We start from the raw sequence: 15,462 nt of genomic DNA, 5'->3' as shown, positions 1-15,462 counted from the left end.
CCAACATTCAAGATTTCCCTAGGAAGCAGGCCATTACCCTATGCCTTTTACATATATACAGGCCATACCTTCCTCGCCCATGCACTCTTACCTCTTCTAACAAGAATCCCCTCCAATATGCTCTTCATGTCAAGTATAACTCACTATCTCCCACATCTTACTCACCTGTCAAGATCATACCAATTTAAGAACGTCACTAAACCTTTCTAAAACTCTACCTGAAATAGCTCAAAACCCTTCAGTCTTACTCTCCTTTCTCCAAAAATCCAACTACATACCTTTCATTAATGTAACAGTATAAAATAACCCGTGCCTGTAGCCTTGTAGCTGTACATGGCACAGTGACCAACCCACAGGTAACATTAATGTTACAAGGCAAAATTTTAAAAATTGATTATTTTTGCAAATTTACCCTTGAAAAAAAATCAAACATGGCGGAGGCAGAGAGCTTAAATTTGGTTAGTATGATATCCCATTTTCGATCTACCAAATAAGTAGATACCTACATTAGTGATGATTTCGAACCATTCAGGAGCATCCAGGGGATTTTTCAGATTTTCCCATTTTGGAAAAATGTTTCAAAGAAATCTAAAATGCAATTCGACATCCATAAATCTTTGATTAACTGTTTTTTTTTTGTTTTTTTTGTTCGTTCACATGTACTTACTTTTCTTGTTAAAACAAACCCTGGAGAAAAGTCTATGTTTGAAATGAATCTATGGAATTAAAGTTCTAAAATTTGTACTTATATCAATCAAAAGAATCTTAAAAGTGATCAATTCGAATTTAAAGACAATGAATTCCTTTTTGATTTATTTTAAGGCGCAGTTTTTTCAGAATTGGAAAATCCAAAAATTAGTGAGAGGCTCCAGAATAGTTGGAAATCATTACCGATCGATTGAGGGAGTCATTTCAAATAGCCTACTTAATAGAGTAGGTAGAAACAAAAATTTCAGCTCAATCAAATTTTGATTTTTTTACGAAAAATGAGACAAGTCAAAATTTATTTTAATTTATCAAAAATCGAAAAACATTCAGCACTTAGAATTCTTTTGAAGCTCTGCTCAAGAATACCTCTTCACTTTGTGCAGATTGCTCGTACCTACCTATCTTTAGGGCTCACCTTTTCATATATGTACTCGTGCTTGTTTTTCTATTGTCAATACGGCTGAACATTTCAGACCATGAAAAGCACAATTTTTAAAGTTTAGAAGTAATGTCCCAATGTCCATTCTTTTCAAAAATTCTTTTGGGCCAAAGGAATGCGTAAGATGGATAAAAGAGCTGTTCTGATGAGAAATATTAACTTGGAGGGTAAGCGGGTTCTGCGCCAGGAATGCAAAAATTTGACTTTATTAATTGTTCAATTGCTTTGATAAGGACCGAATGGGCAGAAAATAGTTTGTATACTTCTTTCTCACATCATGTTTTTGAAGTGGTAATCTGTGGTTGGAAATTTTTTTCGCCCCCCCCCCCCTAATCAATTTTTTGACACTTGTGCAGTCTGACTATAATCACCCTCCATTCCAGTAAATTTTCACATCTTACAAATTACTAAAAGGCTGTGAAGAGGAATTTTGACTTCGGTGGTAGGCGGGTTCTGCGCCAGGAGTGAAAAAATGTCCACTTCTAATTGCTTTAGAAGGTACAAATGAATATAAAAATTATAAAAATGAGATCTCAAAAGCATAAAAATTGGTCAACGTTAAAAATTTTTCAATTTTTGATATGTACTTAATTTTGAGTCAAATTTTGATGCATTTTTCCGTAAAGTTTATAGAAATTAGTCTATGGAATTTTCTAGAACTTTATTATCATTTTTCGAGGATTCTTGAGATTTTTTGAGATTTCTAAAGATCCTTGGTTGTTCTTGAGAAGGCATGAAATATCTTTCAATTTCAAGAGTAAATTCGAAGGGTTGACAACACTGACCAAATATGTATCTACCCAATACCTACTGATTACTACGAGTTCGATTTAATTTCTTAGAAAGAGGAACAGGAGGAATTTAATGTGCTCAGAATCGGTGAAAATGAACCTTTGAGACCAGTTTTAAAAAAAAAGAAGACAAAAATCAAGCTGAGATTGAATATTGTTAGAAAGGAGACATGATTGTGATACAGTAAATTAAGCTCTTGGACAAACAAGAAGCTGTATTATTTTCAACTTTTTGATTCAGTGACAGCTGATATTGCAGTGAAACACAAATTTCAAACCGAATTCCATCATCAGAAAATATCAATGTTGACAAGTGAAAAAACTTTTCCATCAGACTGATCCCTTTTTAAGAATAAATTTTCTACATACCTATATCATTAAATGCGAAAAAACATTTTCAACACTTACCCGGCTTACTGGCAGATTTTCCATGATCGGATCCTAAAATAGCATTCACACTAAACTTAAGTATCGGCTTATTTGGTATCTCTGGCCGATTAACGACGACAGTCTGTCCATCTTCGTTTTTCATATACGATAAAGCGCATTCGTGCTTGGATTTGGCGAGGTAACTATTGCACTGATTATTATTGTCTGATCTCTGGCCACATTCTTCTTCGGGTTCGGAATGCGGTATATCGGTAGAATCGGCATACGACGTTTTACATTTCGTGTCACCGTCGTCGGATTGACTTTCGGAATTTCTTCGAGGTTTAGATTTATAATAATTGATCATGTTGTTACGATTACTCTCCCAAGAGTCGTCGTTTTCTATACTTGGCCTAAAATTGGAATCTGCAAAAACAAATCACAATTGTATGAATATTTTTTCTCCTCCAACATATTCTTGAATACAGTCTTCTTTTTGAGAAACTCCTCCACTTACCATATAATTTCTCGGAGCAAGGAGTAGCCGTGTAAGCATCCTCGGAATACGAATTATATTCACCGACAGCCGGAGGTGTCAGATTCTCCGAATCGACCGGACTACTCGTACCATTCGACGAAGCAACCGTTTTCGGACTCGGGCAGATTCTATCGATGGCGTAACTAGACACATGCCTGTACTGTTGCTGCGTCCTATACACGCTGTAATCTTTGGGTAAATCCGAAGAATTTGATTTTTTGGCAGTTTTCTGATAAGCACCATCGACGTAATGACCATCTTGCGACACGGGCGACATTGGAGGCGATTCTGCATTACCACGAGCATCGTTTGTCAAATGATTGGTCGTCATGGGAGGCGTTTTTTGAGGCGATACGTCGTCGTTGTATTCGGAGGATAGAGGCGACTCTACGGAGCTTTCTTCTTTATCGGCTTTATCATTCAACAGGTTTTCTACGAAGTATGGAGGTGTTGGTACTATTATGGCGTCTTGGTTTTGGTAGATGGTTTTCGATTTGGACGACGAGTAGTGTTTTAGGATCTCTTCGTAGTGGTGTCTGTACTCTGTGATATATTTATTGTAATATTGCAGAGATTGCGAGTTTAAAACGTTTGGAAACATCACACTTTATTTTTTGTTTTTTTGGTGTTTATTTGCGACGATGAAGGATCAATTATTGTGCTGACGTGGAATCATGATCGAGCAGGTTGATTGATGGGGTTGGACCTGAAAATCAAGTAAAATTGCAAAATAAATACGTAAAATTGCAATAGCTGCAGTTGAAACACGAGTGCATACAAATAATAATAACCACCGTAGATATTACGACAAATTAACGAATTAGTAAGACTCTTACGACTGTGCTCGATTCTCTCCACGTTATGTGGCCTGATTTCCGGAAACATATCCGTTTTATGTTAATTTCATCGGATAAATGTGTTTGCAAGGCGCACCACGTATAATATAGAAAATACGAGTATAGAAAGCTCGAAGCTGTGTTTTACAAACGAAAATTATGATAATTAATTTATTGGTTTTCTATGTGTACAAATGGCTGTATCAATACGGCGAATGAATGCGGTACAACGTGTAAAATTAGCTTACAAAAATAAGTTCGACGCGTGAGGGAGGTCTTTCAAAGGCGTGTCAATAAATAACAACAAACGTCGCACATTTCTACCCCTTTAATTTTCGCTGCCCTTGTTTTTCAACGCGTGTGTACGGTATTGCATATCGCGAATTTAACACCACTTTTGGTAGAGATAGCTTGTGTACAAATATGTGTAACGTGATGTGTGATTTAATTGAAAATACCTACCTGATTTTGGTTTTATTTTGTTTGGTTTATTAGTTGACCAAAACGTGGTTAGGGTTTCTTTTATCATACCTAGGCATATTATAATTATGATTTGTACGATATGATGTAGCAAGTTGTGAGAGAAGTAAGATAGGAAGCGATGAAAATATTTTCTAGTAAATATAAAATCGATTATGATTATTTTCTGTAATGGCTTATTATGTATTTTTAGTTACCCGTGAAAATCTTGGGAAGAAAAAACCGAAACAGAAACCTAAAAATTATGTTAAGTATGTCAAAAAATTGGCATTTCTTGTGAAAGGAGAAATTGAAAAATTTTCACAACATTCTGACCTTGAAAATTTTTTGAGTCCTTCCACAATGATTCAGCAGGTGCATTTGAATTTCTGTATTTGCAGTTGATAGAACCAAAGCTGATTGAGGCTTGCTAAAAAGGTCATGTAGATACTCGACATGCGTAAAAGAATCGCATCCAATTTCTGGAAACGTTGTTATAAAAATTAAATATAGGCCTACGGGTGATTATTGCTAAGAAATTTTGACATACATACAAGTTATATTATTGCAAAAATTATCCGCTCTGTATTCGGGCATTTTTAAATACAATTTTTCAAAAAAAAAAAAGCTGAAATATGGGAACTTGAAGTTTATGAATTTGATAATATTACCTAATCGCCCCAGTCCCTATATTGAAATCAAAATCTTGTTCAAAATTTCGAGACCATCGAGTGAAAAACAATTAAAACAACGTATCAATTGAAATAAGAGCGTAAATAAATTCTCCCATCACGAAACAAAATTTATTCAGCATGGATATTGTTTTTGGCCTAAAAATAACATCAATTCATCCAAAATGAAAATTTTTATAGCAATGGATAAAATTAATATTTTAAATGAGGAATATTTGCCAGTCCGTTTTTTTTAAACTTCAAAACTGGAATTTACTATCGAGTCGAGTATACATTGAAAAAAATGTATATGGTGTTGAAACAAGATTGGAGAAATTGGATTTTGAACTGTAGAGCTGTAGTTTAAGATTTACGCTACCTATTGAAGTTTTCTGTCTTATGATAATTTTCCGTCAGAAATTCAGAAAACCTCATTCAATTCTGAACAGTTCTTTTATTCTGAGAAATGTTTGTAAATGCGAATTTTATGAGAAAAAAAGACCTATGTACAAATTAAGTTCTATCGAGGGAAATTTTTTTGGTTTATACTTCATTAGAACTCCCCCCCCCCCTCCTACTACACTCAGTCCACTATAAAAAACCACACGCACGCACATGTTTTGGGTTACCTATTTTACAGTGGAAATCATGTTTTTGGTCACTTTCTTTCGTATACCTATTATACTTGATGAATGCTTCTACTTTTCCTTCTTTATTTTTTTTTTGCATTGATAAATTCCTTCTGTAGGAAAACTTTCGAGTCGGTGTCTAGCTTAAAATAAAATTTCACAATCACAGTACCTGCCTACCTACAAGTTTCAAATGTTTCATGAATTGAGCAATGAACATACTCTTTTCTTTCTCCGCGACATTCCTTCAAACTTTAATTTGAAGCATTTTTGATATTTTAGAGAGGGATATATTGGCTGAAAACAAATGGCGGAGTTGGCCACGAAGTAAAAAAGGAAAACATTTTGATACAGACACTTGCTATCTATTTGTTTTGTATATTGATTTGATAAACTCGAACCTAAAATTCCCTCTTCATTCATCACCAATTCACGTTTTCATTTCAAAAATCCAAATCGATTTTATCAATAATTAAAAAATTATAGCCCAGAGCTACCTATACGAATAATTTTATTGAAACAGCTATAGTTTCGAGCTACATTACTCTTTCAGCTTATCATCATGTTGTTATGTTAAACTATTCTATATTGCGATAAATTGAAAATTAGTTTTATACGCGTCTAAAGAGGGGTCAAATGATGCGATGAGCGACGACGTACGGTATGCAAACCCCATATCATCCGAAAGCTTATGCATCGTTCAGTGTACACTGTGTTAGCGACGTTGATCCATTGAGATTTAGACAGCGGTTAAACCCTTATATTGTCGCTGGTCCTTGTATATCTACTTTCAATTTCAAGTTCAAGCAGAGCAATAAAAGGGGTATATTCTATCACGAGAGACCATTATGTCATTAGCAGACATGATCTGATATATCTACGTGTATGTATCGCAGTCATCGGCAGAATAAATGCTTAAATTCAAAGCATTTAATATTCTTGTAGGAGAGATGAAGGGCTTTAAATGACTATCAGGTCAAAGGTGTAATGAAGGGTAATTCAAAAATTGTTATTTTTCCTCTATGGGTTGCGGATCTTTGGTGGGATCATTTTTATTAATTTTTTTAAAATTTACCTGGGGTTGCGGTTTTAAGGACGCAGAATTACTTTTTGAAAATTATTTAACTTCAAACCTTCAAAGACCAAATGGGCTCTAAATATGGGGAGGAAGAATTTCCAAAAATTTGACTATGTTTGGGTGTAGGAGGAGGGGAGGGGAGTTCAAAGCTTTTTTGTGTGAGGACATCCTGTACTGAAATACCCATGACCCTGAATTATGTATTTCTCTGGTAGGATCTTACCTACCATTATTTTAGAATAAATAATGAGAAGAAATTCCAGGGCCTCAATCAGAGATTATAGTGATCAAAATACTTTTTTCAGAAAAAGTACCTAGGATTCAAAGTTTTCTAAAATAAAATTGAACTTTTTGGAATATTCTAAAACAGACACTTAAACTCTTATAAGCCGATTTTAATGAGGGGGGGGGGGGGGTCTGCAGTAATTTCAAGTTGGTCACAATTCTTTCAAAAGTTCTGATTAGTCGACTTTGAAAAGGCTGTAGCTTTTTTTAGTTCGATATAAAAATTAATAGGAAAAATGGAAAAGAGTATTCACATCTGGTAAAAACAGCTAATTATTTTAAGACACTAAACTTTGTCGTTTGAGGAGGAGGAGGAGAGGCACGCGTTGAAAAGTGGTTCGAGGTAATTTTTTCATGAGAAAACGGATGGATAAAATTGATTTTTTTTAGGAGGAAGGGGGCATGGCAAAGATAATATTCTTGAAAAAATATGCATTGAAAAATGAACTGATGTAGAGTTGAATTTTTCACGATCAAAATTATGAATCACAAGAGAAAGAGCTCTTTTCACAAAATTTGATGATGGTTGATCTCTTTCAAATTTTCCAACATGATACTAGGTTTTTGAAAAAAAAATAAGAGTTTTTGAGTATTCCAACATTCCCATAAGACGAGCTCGCACAGGTAAAAGCATCAACTTCGCGAATAAAATGAACAGCTGAATCATTATCAAAATTTTCCCTTTCAATTCTAATTTTTTCTAAGATGTATCCTCAGACTTCAGAGCCCCTCAACTCGCAGAAGATACTCATCAAATCTAAGTTGAGAACTTCAAAATTCTGGCAACTCAAGAAAAACTGCAAGTCGATTAAAGAAGAGAGGGATTCAAAAAAACCACAATATTCCAAGTCCACAAATGCGTTTGCGTAATTTGATTTATTACCAAAAAAAAAAAAACAACACCATTATTGGATTCTTCTGGAGCCATTCTGAAAATGTAATTTTAATCCAGAGGCATTTTCGTTCATTTTGAATAATTTTATGAATTCAAATTCATAGGTATATAAAATTCAATTGTTTTCCTCGAGCTGCTTCTTGCAATTTTTCAAATTCTCAACAATTTTTTCTCTAGAGTAATATTATCATTTTTTGAGAAAACTAGAAAAAAATTATCTTCTTCTGGTTTTTTAGGAAAATCCACTACTGAAAAAAAGATGAAAGGAGGGAGAGGGCGTTGAAAATTCCAAAATAATCAAACACCGAGTGAATTATGAAAGATGTTAATTTCTATTCGTGAAAATATAGTGAGGAAAACATCGGAATTCTTTCTCTACATTTTTAAGCGATTAACTAGAATTAAAGGCGGGGGGGGGGGAGTGCTGAAAATTTCAAAATAACCAAAAATTCCGAAGAACTGGTCATATTTGTAATGCTTTTGGTTATTATGTATACTACCTAAATCTTCACTTCATTTTTTATGCAACCTTTTTAGTTACATACCTTGTAGGCCTATTTTTAAAAATTTCGATTAAAAATCCCAAATGGGAGACAATTTTTCAAGAAACCAAACTCGGAAGGTGGAAATTATGCAATTTTTTCAAACCATCCCTACCATTCTTAATTTCATGATTGCGACTCAGAAAAAATTATCTGAATGTTTCGCGATGAGAATTAAATTTTATGGTGTCCCCAATTTTCTTATTTTTCTAGCTGATTCTTCTGCCAAAAGTTCTGAAAGATTCTGAAAAATTAGATTGTAATTCTCATTTTGTATTTTTTCAAGGCAATAAAGTTGAAAAAATGTACATTCTAGGGAGGGGAGAGGGATGAAAATACGAAGAAGTTTATGTTTTAATCAAAAATGTATGCAGTAAGTGATTATATCCTCAAGGCCAACTCAAGTGCAGTTGATAAAAAAATGTTGAAAAATAATTTCATTTAGTGATGAAACTGAAAAAGGAATGAGAATGTGTCAGAAACTTCATCAGGCAATGGCGGTTGTAAAAATTGGCCCTCCGTCAAAATGACATTGAATTCATAAGGAAAAGAAGGAGGAGGAGGAGGAGGAGGAGGAGGAGAGAGATGGAAAAGACATAGAACAAATATTCTCAACTTGAATAATTTGCAAAAAGGCCCATTTAAAAGAACAAAGATCAGTAAAAAAAGATCTATCAATGAAGAGCTCAAAATTTTGAACAAAAAGCTCCTAAAAAAATCAATCATTTTCTACGAATGAAAAATTTCTTGCTCCATAATTTTGTTCCTCTTCAATTTTTGAAGTATTTTTTGTTTTTTCCAAAAGTCGATAAATTGTCTTATAAAAATCGTCTTTTTTCTTCAAATCTGCGAGTTAAAAAAATCGATTTTCAAGAACTGAAGGTCCTACAAAAAATGATCAGAAACAAAGATGTGAAGCATTAAGTTTTTCATTCAAAGAAGAGGAATGTATTTTTTTGATTTGAGATACGTACCTCCATTTCGAATAATTATTTACATTTTGAAATTTATTCAAGACCATTTTGCAGCAAACCTATATAATATGAGAAAGGAATCGATAAAATGAATTTAATAACAGTCAATGATAGCTTTAACTGGAGCCATTTCGATTTGTAAGAGTCTCTCTGAGACCTCTCAGCATTCGAGGAACCTCAGCGATCATTACGCTAACATCATAGGACAGTCTCAGTCTACGCCTGAGATGTTGTGAAATTTTTTTCAGTAGAGCTCACTAAAGAGCTAATGCTTTACAGAATTTGCTAGCACATTCTCTTCTAGTTGATGAATAAATTGGGCGTAACTTTTTCTTTCAACTGCAGCCATTAAATCAACTTTCGAACTGAATTTTTGAAATAATTTCACACATTTCTTTAAATAGGTGCTAAGATGTCTTAGGGATCATTTACCAAAGGTTTGTGATGAAACTTTTTAGAACTTTGATAAGCAATTTTCTGTACAAATTTTCAAATCAGAACGAACCTTTCAATTCCATCCTTTTTATACGAGGTAGGTACATTCTTCTTGCTTTTAAAAATATCAAAATTTTCAATTTGAGAACAAAATGAGCTCCGAAATATCTAACAAACACAAAATTGTAATCCGGTACCTTTAGTATTGAAATTTGAAATTACAAAAGACATTGATGAAGAGAGCAAACAGAATTTTTTGCTGTTTCGAGGAGTTTTTATTTCGATAAAACTTTTCATTGGAAATTCAAAACAGATGATTTTGAGTCAACCCTATTTGTTCTGAGAAATGGACACGAAAGAATTAAAATGTCAAAATCCAATTTGAAGGATTTAGAGTGTTTTTTTTTTAGCTTCATAAAGTAATCTATCTACTCATAAAAGGTCAACTGATACCTATAATTTGTTCTTGTGATAACACTACAGAAACTTTAACTATAGGTATTCGCTTTTCAATTTTTATAGCTTTTATTTCCTCATAGGTATCAACTATTAAATGTTCAAACACGTAGTTGTAATAATGATGATTATTATTGGCCCGAAAATAGATTATTGAAATTTTCATAATTTAAATAGGCATAATATAGAATAGAAAACGAAATTTCGCTGAAACATTTCATCAACGATGTACCTTCAATCTATAAATTTTAATAAAAATTACAGAACGTAACAAAAAAACAACAACAATAATTTTAAAAAAACTCACCAAAAAACCCAAATTACGACACCCGCCTCACCCGAAACCATATCAAAACACCGATTAAACCAAGTAAATAGGTATACGAAATTACGAAAAACCTCGAATAGAAAATCACACTCCGCGAACTCCACCGCACCACACAGCTAGTTCAAAAATCGCGTAAAATCTAACCGAGACACAAGCGACAATCGACGAATAAAAATGACCGCGAATATGTACAAATATTGGTACGAAATCGCGGTATAAATCATACCCGCGATATGATAATTGTATAAACTGATATACTCGTAAGTACGTTCCTTTGCACAGGCACAGCATCCACGCACCACGATGATTATAGCCGAAGAGTACCGAAGTGTTTTCGCGAGGTTTATCCGTACACTATACAGAATAGTTGTATATAAGTGGTATAAGGGGCAGGCCTGTTTTTCACTCATCCGACCAACGTTTAAACGGATATAATTTTTTATTACAACGCGGCTCCACCTTTTTGCTTTTCTTTAAGCGGGCGCACGACGCGTACTCACTCTTATATAGCTCCCTCGAACCTCACCCTATCCGGTTATGTATAGGTACCTTGGCCGCGCCGCGTGTCCCCCATCATAATAATCGAATTATATTACTAACTTATTCTTCAAACTGTTAAACAGTATGTACTTTGAATTTATAGAATTTTTATTATTTCTTCACTTCATCCCTCGTTCGTTCTCTGGCTCTCGTTCCCTTCTGTATCCTATCCTCAATGCTCCTTTTTGCAATTCTACACTAAAGATACTCGACTGCTAAATGGCTTTTTGCCTGCCGACGTCGTTCTTGTCCTCTCTCTCTCTTTCTCTGTGGATTCTTGTCTCTGCTCCACACACCCAAGTCGTATAGTCGTAGTTGTAGTTGTCGTCGTCGTCGTCGTCGGGTACATTATCACGTGAAATTTTCTTATAAACTGCGCTGTCCTTTTGAAATTCGAATGTACGAGTCTTCTTACCATCCTTTGGAAGATTTTATTTTGTGATGGTGATAATAGTATGTGCGTGTACAACGTGCCTACACGTATGTATCTGGAGTCTAAACCCTGAAATCGAATCATCCTGTATTCTTATAGTTGATAGTTCACGGAGAAAGCCTCATTTTCTACGCGTAAAAGTCGAGTGCTTTTTTCCTTCATTTTTTAAAAGTAGGCCCAGAAATGCGTTCTCTTTCGTTTTTTTTTTTTTTCGAAGTTACTGATTCATTATTTGGCAACTCTATATTGGAGGATTAGGCCTTCTGATAGAATTTTCAAATCCATGAAATTATTTAATAGACTACTTGCTTCAATTAACGAACATCTCAGGTTCAATTAAAAGGATCCTTCAAAATTTCGGGCTAGAAGCTTGTATAATGCCAATGACGTCCTAATAACTAACAAGTGAAGCAAACGTTCTAACTGTTAGGGAAATTTTCAAGACCTTACGAAGAAAAATCGAAAGAAGATCTAAATATCTAAATTTCAGGTGCTGAATTTATTATGTACCTACGTATTTAAATTGGGCTCAATTTTTATTCAGAAAAAAAATTAAAATTACGACAAAAAGTAGAAATTTGATTTATGTGAATATAAATTTCCAATGCCCCAAATCAATTCGCCACATTTTCGAGTAGTTCTTCTAAGGTCTCTCCATTATTGGATTTTCAGATTTTCTGTAGATTTTCAAGAAAATCATCTCATAAAAAGGGCCTTAATGGAACTCGTCTGTACCTGCTAAGTGCTAACTCGAACTAACCACTCGCTTGTGATATTTTACATAGATTGATTTATGCACAAAAATATTTCAAAATCATTTTTGAATGGTACGAACCCTACTTCCGTATCGTTTTTTAAAACGACTCAAAAACTCAGAATACCTACCTATACACTTACCTAGTTAATAAAAATCGCCAAATATGTAAAAATGCAGGTTTTCTTCAAAATTTGTACAAATATCTTCAGCACATAACACCACAGATTTTGGTGCATTTTTCGATGAAGACTCCGAGATTCCAGGGTTTGTAGATTCCCTCCCTCCTCTCAACTATTTTTCAAAATGATTCTTGCTATAAAAAAGTCAATACCTATAAATAGTCTTCCTCGAGTCGTACCCAGTTCATCGAAGTGAGCTTTTCCAAATTTTGTAAGCATCACATTTGAATGTTGTTGACACTGAGCAATAATTTGACGAAAACTAAATTCATGAAGAATTAGACGTCCTTCTCTCCCCCTCCCCCTAATCAAAATGATATTTTTTTGAAAATTTCCTGCTAAAAGTTTTGGTATTTTCTATTTTTTTAAATTCTCTTTAAAATGCAAACATTTTGACTTGAATAAATTTCTGTCCTCCCCTACATCAAAATATTTTTGAAAAATTTCCCGCTAAGTGAAGAGTCCAGGGAAAGAACCAGGTAAGTCACTTTTTTTCAAAAATGAGTTTAGGGTTGAATTAAATTCACACTGAGGAGTAGAAAAATGTAGTCCATTTAGATTTTGAAAAAAATCTATTTTTCATGGTTAAAATGGCCTTTAAAAAAAAGAGGAGAGGAGAAAAATGAGCCGAGACCAAATGTGAGGCGATAGGAAGAAAATTTCAACATCGTTAACTATTTAGAATACAAAAATTTTTCATTATGTCATCATAATAATCGATTTTTATCGAATTCGAGTAGTTGCAAAACACTGATTTTTCGATTTTTTGCTTGATTTTTTCACGAAAAGAGTGACTTTTCAAGTCGTGACTGGCCCATCTCTTCATTTTTTTTCAACAATGCCTCAAGTTGTGTTTGTAGGATGTTGTGTGATGTATTTCCAGTCATTACCTTGATGAAATTCAAATTCCCTACAGAATTGGAGCATTCTGATACTTCAAAACGCCGTAACTCAAAAGTTTGAAAAAGTGACTTACCTGGTTCTTTCCCTGGACTCTTCAAGTGTCTTAATTTTTCCCAATTTTTCTATCAAACCTATAAATTTTCCATTTATGTTTTTTTTTTCATTTTTTAAAGTTCTCTTTTCGTAAAATACAAAAATGTTGACTTGAATAAATTCACGCCCCTCTCCCCCTCCTCATTGAAATATTTTTTGTCAATTTTCTGCTGAAATCCTGCTTTTTCGATAAAATTCTCTAGTTTTGTGCTACCTACTTTTTTTTCCAAACTTCATTTTTTTCCTTATTTTGTTTTTTTTTATTTATTAATTTTTAGTCGAAAGTACTTATAAAAATTGTCTATTTGTTTGTGTTTTTTTTTTTTTTTTTCATTTTACTAAATTCTTTTCAAAATAACAAAAATTTTGACTTGAAAAAAACGATTTTGTGAATTAAATCGGGGAAGTGAAATGTTTTGCTTGGAAAATAGGCTTAGGCGAGCTCTCGCTAAAAATGCAATTTCCCCAGCGCTAAACCTGCTTATTTTCGAGATTGGGGCCCAAATGGGATCAATTTTGAGTCCATTTAGTATTTCAAACAAAAACAATACATTTTTCACAAATAATATATACCGTGAGCGTATAATCTTCAACGATTATGTTAATGATTTTCAAAAATCTTTCTTATTTGAGGAGCAGCAGTTGCTTTTAAAATTAAATTTTATTGTAGGTAACTGAAAATGTAGATTAGGTTCCGAGAAATAAATCTTATTTAAACTTTTTTTTTGGTTCGAACAATATTTTTAATTTTTTGTGTGGGGGAGGGGGAGGCTACGTTTACATGAATGGAGGAGGAGTGAGAAAAATTACGAGCATCAGCATACTACTCTTTCGCAAAGGAATTTGATTTTAAACACATTTTGTTGTAATAAAAATGTTGCTCTATTTCTAAAAATTTTCGTAAGAACCAAGATCAGAACTTTAAGGATTTTTTGAGAGAAAGTGTTCGAATTTGAGGGAAAACGGGAATGTTTTTTATTAGAATTTTTTTTTTTGTAGGAGCAATAGGAAAAAAAGATAACGTTTTTAGGTGTTATTCCAAATTCTAAAAATTATACCCTTACGAGTAGGTATATACTTATTTGACAAAAATGGACACCTCTTCCTTTTGAACTTTTGGAATCTTTATCGAAAACATGCAAAAAAAACTTTTGGAAAAGACCACCAGAAAAATTATTGATTTTCTATTTTTGCAATAAATTTTTTGTAAACTTATTTTCTCAAAATAATTAATGATTTTTGGTTCAAAGCGATGTGGGGGAGCGGGGATCAGGAAAGAAAAAAAACCAGAACTTGGAAAATCTCAATTTTTCAATCCAAAATTTCAATTTATCAATTTTTCCATCCCTTTTGCATTTCTAAATCTAAATAGGTAAATACTAATCTTTCAAAGATTTTTGGCGAAAAGGGGAGGAGCAGGTGACTTATAAAGAGGGACGTTTTCAATTTTTTTTGAAAATTTGATAGAGTTTAGCCAAAAGTTGTGGCAAAATGACTTCAACAAGATGTTTTTAAAAATTCAAAATTTGAGCTCGCACGGAAGCCACGGAAGGGAGGAGGCTTAGGCGTTGACCGAAGAATTCGACATTTTGAGGTCATTAATTTTCTCATAATTTTTTGCTATCTAGCTTTGGTTCACAACGTTCTTTATAGGATCATCTTCATTTTCATCATCGTCAGTACTTTCGGCAGCTCCGGCAGCTCCATCGAGTGCATCAGGATAAAATTTTAGCATCTTGGAGTTAAACCTAGAGGAATTTAATACCAACCCTACACTTTGGACGCCTCTATAACAGTAGAATGGTGTTAGATTGGTGAAACTTGAGATTGGCAGTCTATAGGTATCTACCTATCCTATACCCAGTACCCACTAACTCGAAACCGTCGAAACCGCATTCTTAAAAATTGGGAGAATTCCATGTTTGATTCAAAGGTATTCAATTTTCTTGTCGTTTTCAAACCAATTTTCTACAAAAAAAAAAACTAGGGATACAATTGAAGAGCTCTATTCCAAAGTGGGTTAAGTCATTTTTTTCACCAAAAAATGCGTTTAAAATTTTTGTTGCTAAAATGTAAAATTTGTTCTGTTGCAAAAGGGCGGTGCACCCTTCCTTTCTTTGGACA

At 33.7% G+C, this 15,462-nt stretch overlaps 1 protein-coding gene across 1 annotated transcript in view; it reads right to left on the bottom strand.

Annotated features, from left to right (window-relative positions):
* Dbx overlaps window positions 1-10,766 on the bottom strand; it is a 46,854-nt gene extending 36,088 nt beyond the window's left edge. The window contains exons 1-3 of the mRNA XM_065364566.1: window positions 10,413-10,766; window positions 2,825-3,551; window positions 2,347-2,733 (exon numbers count right to left, since the gene is read on the bottom strand). Of these exons, the coding sequence (XP_065220638.1) occupies window positions 2,347-2,733; window positions 2,825-3,446 (1,009 nt within the window). The 5' untranslated portion in view covers window positions 3,447-3,551; window positions 10,413-10,766. The remainder of the gene's footprint in view (window positions 1-2,346; window positions 2,734-2,824; window positions 3,552-10,412) is intronic.
* Between the last annotated feature and the right edge of the window lie 4,696 nt (window positions 10,767-15,462).

Source organism: Planococcus citri, chromosome 4 (assembly GCF_950023065.1).
Source record: "Planococcus citri chromosome 4, ihPlaCitr1.1, whole genome shotgun sequence".
In the NCBI taxonomy this organism is placed as follows: Eukaryota; Metazoa; Arthropoda; class Insecta; order Hemiptera; family Pseudococcidae; genus Planococcus; species Planococcus citri.
The sequence above is the reverse complement of the archived record's forward strand: the minus strand, read 5'-3'. Positions and strand labels throughout refer to the sequence as shown.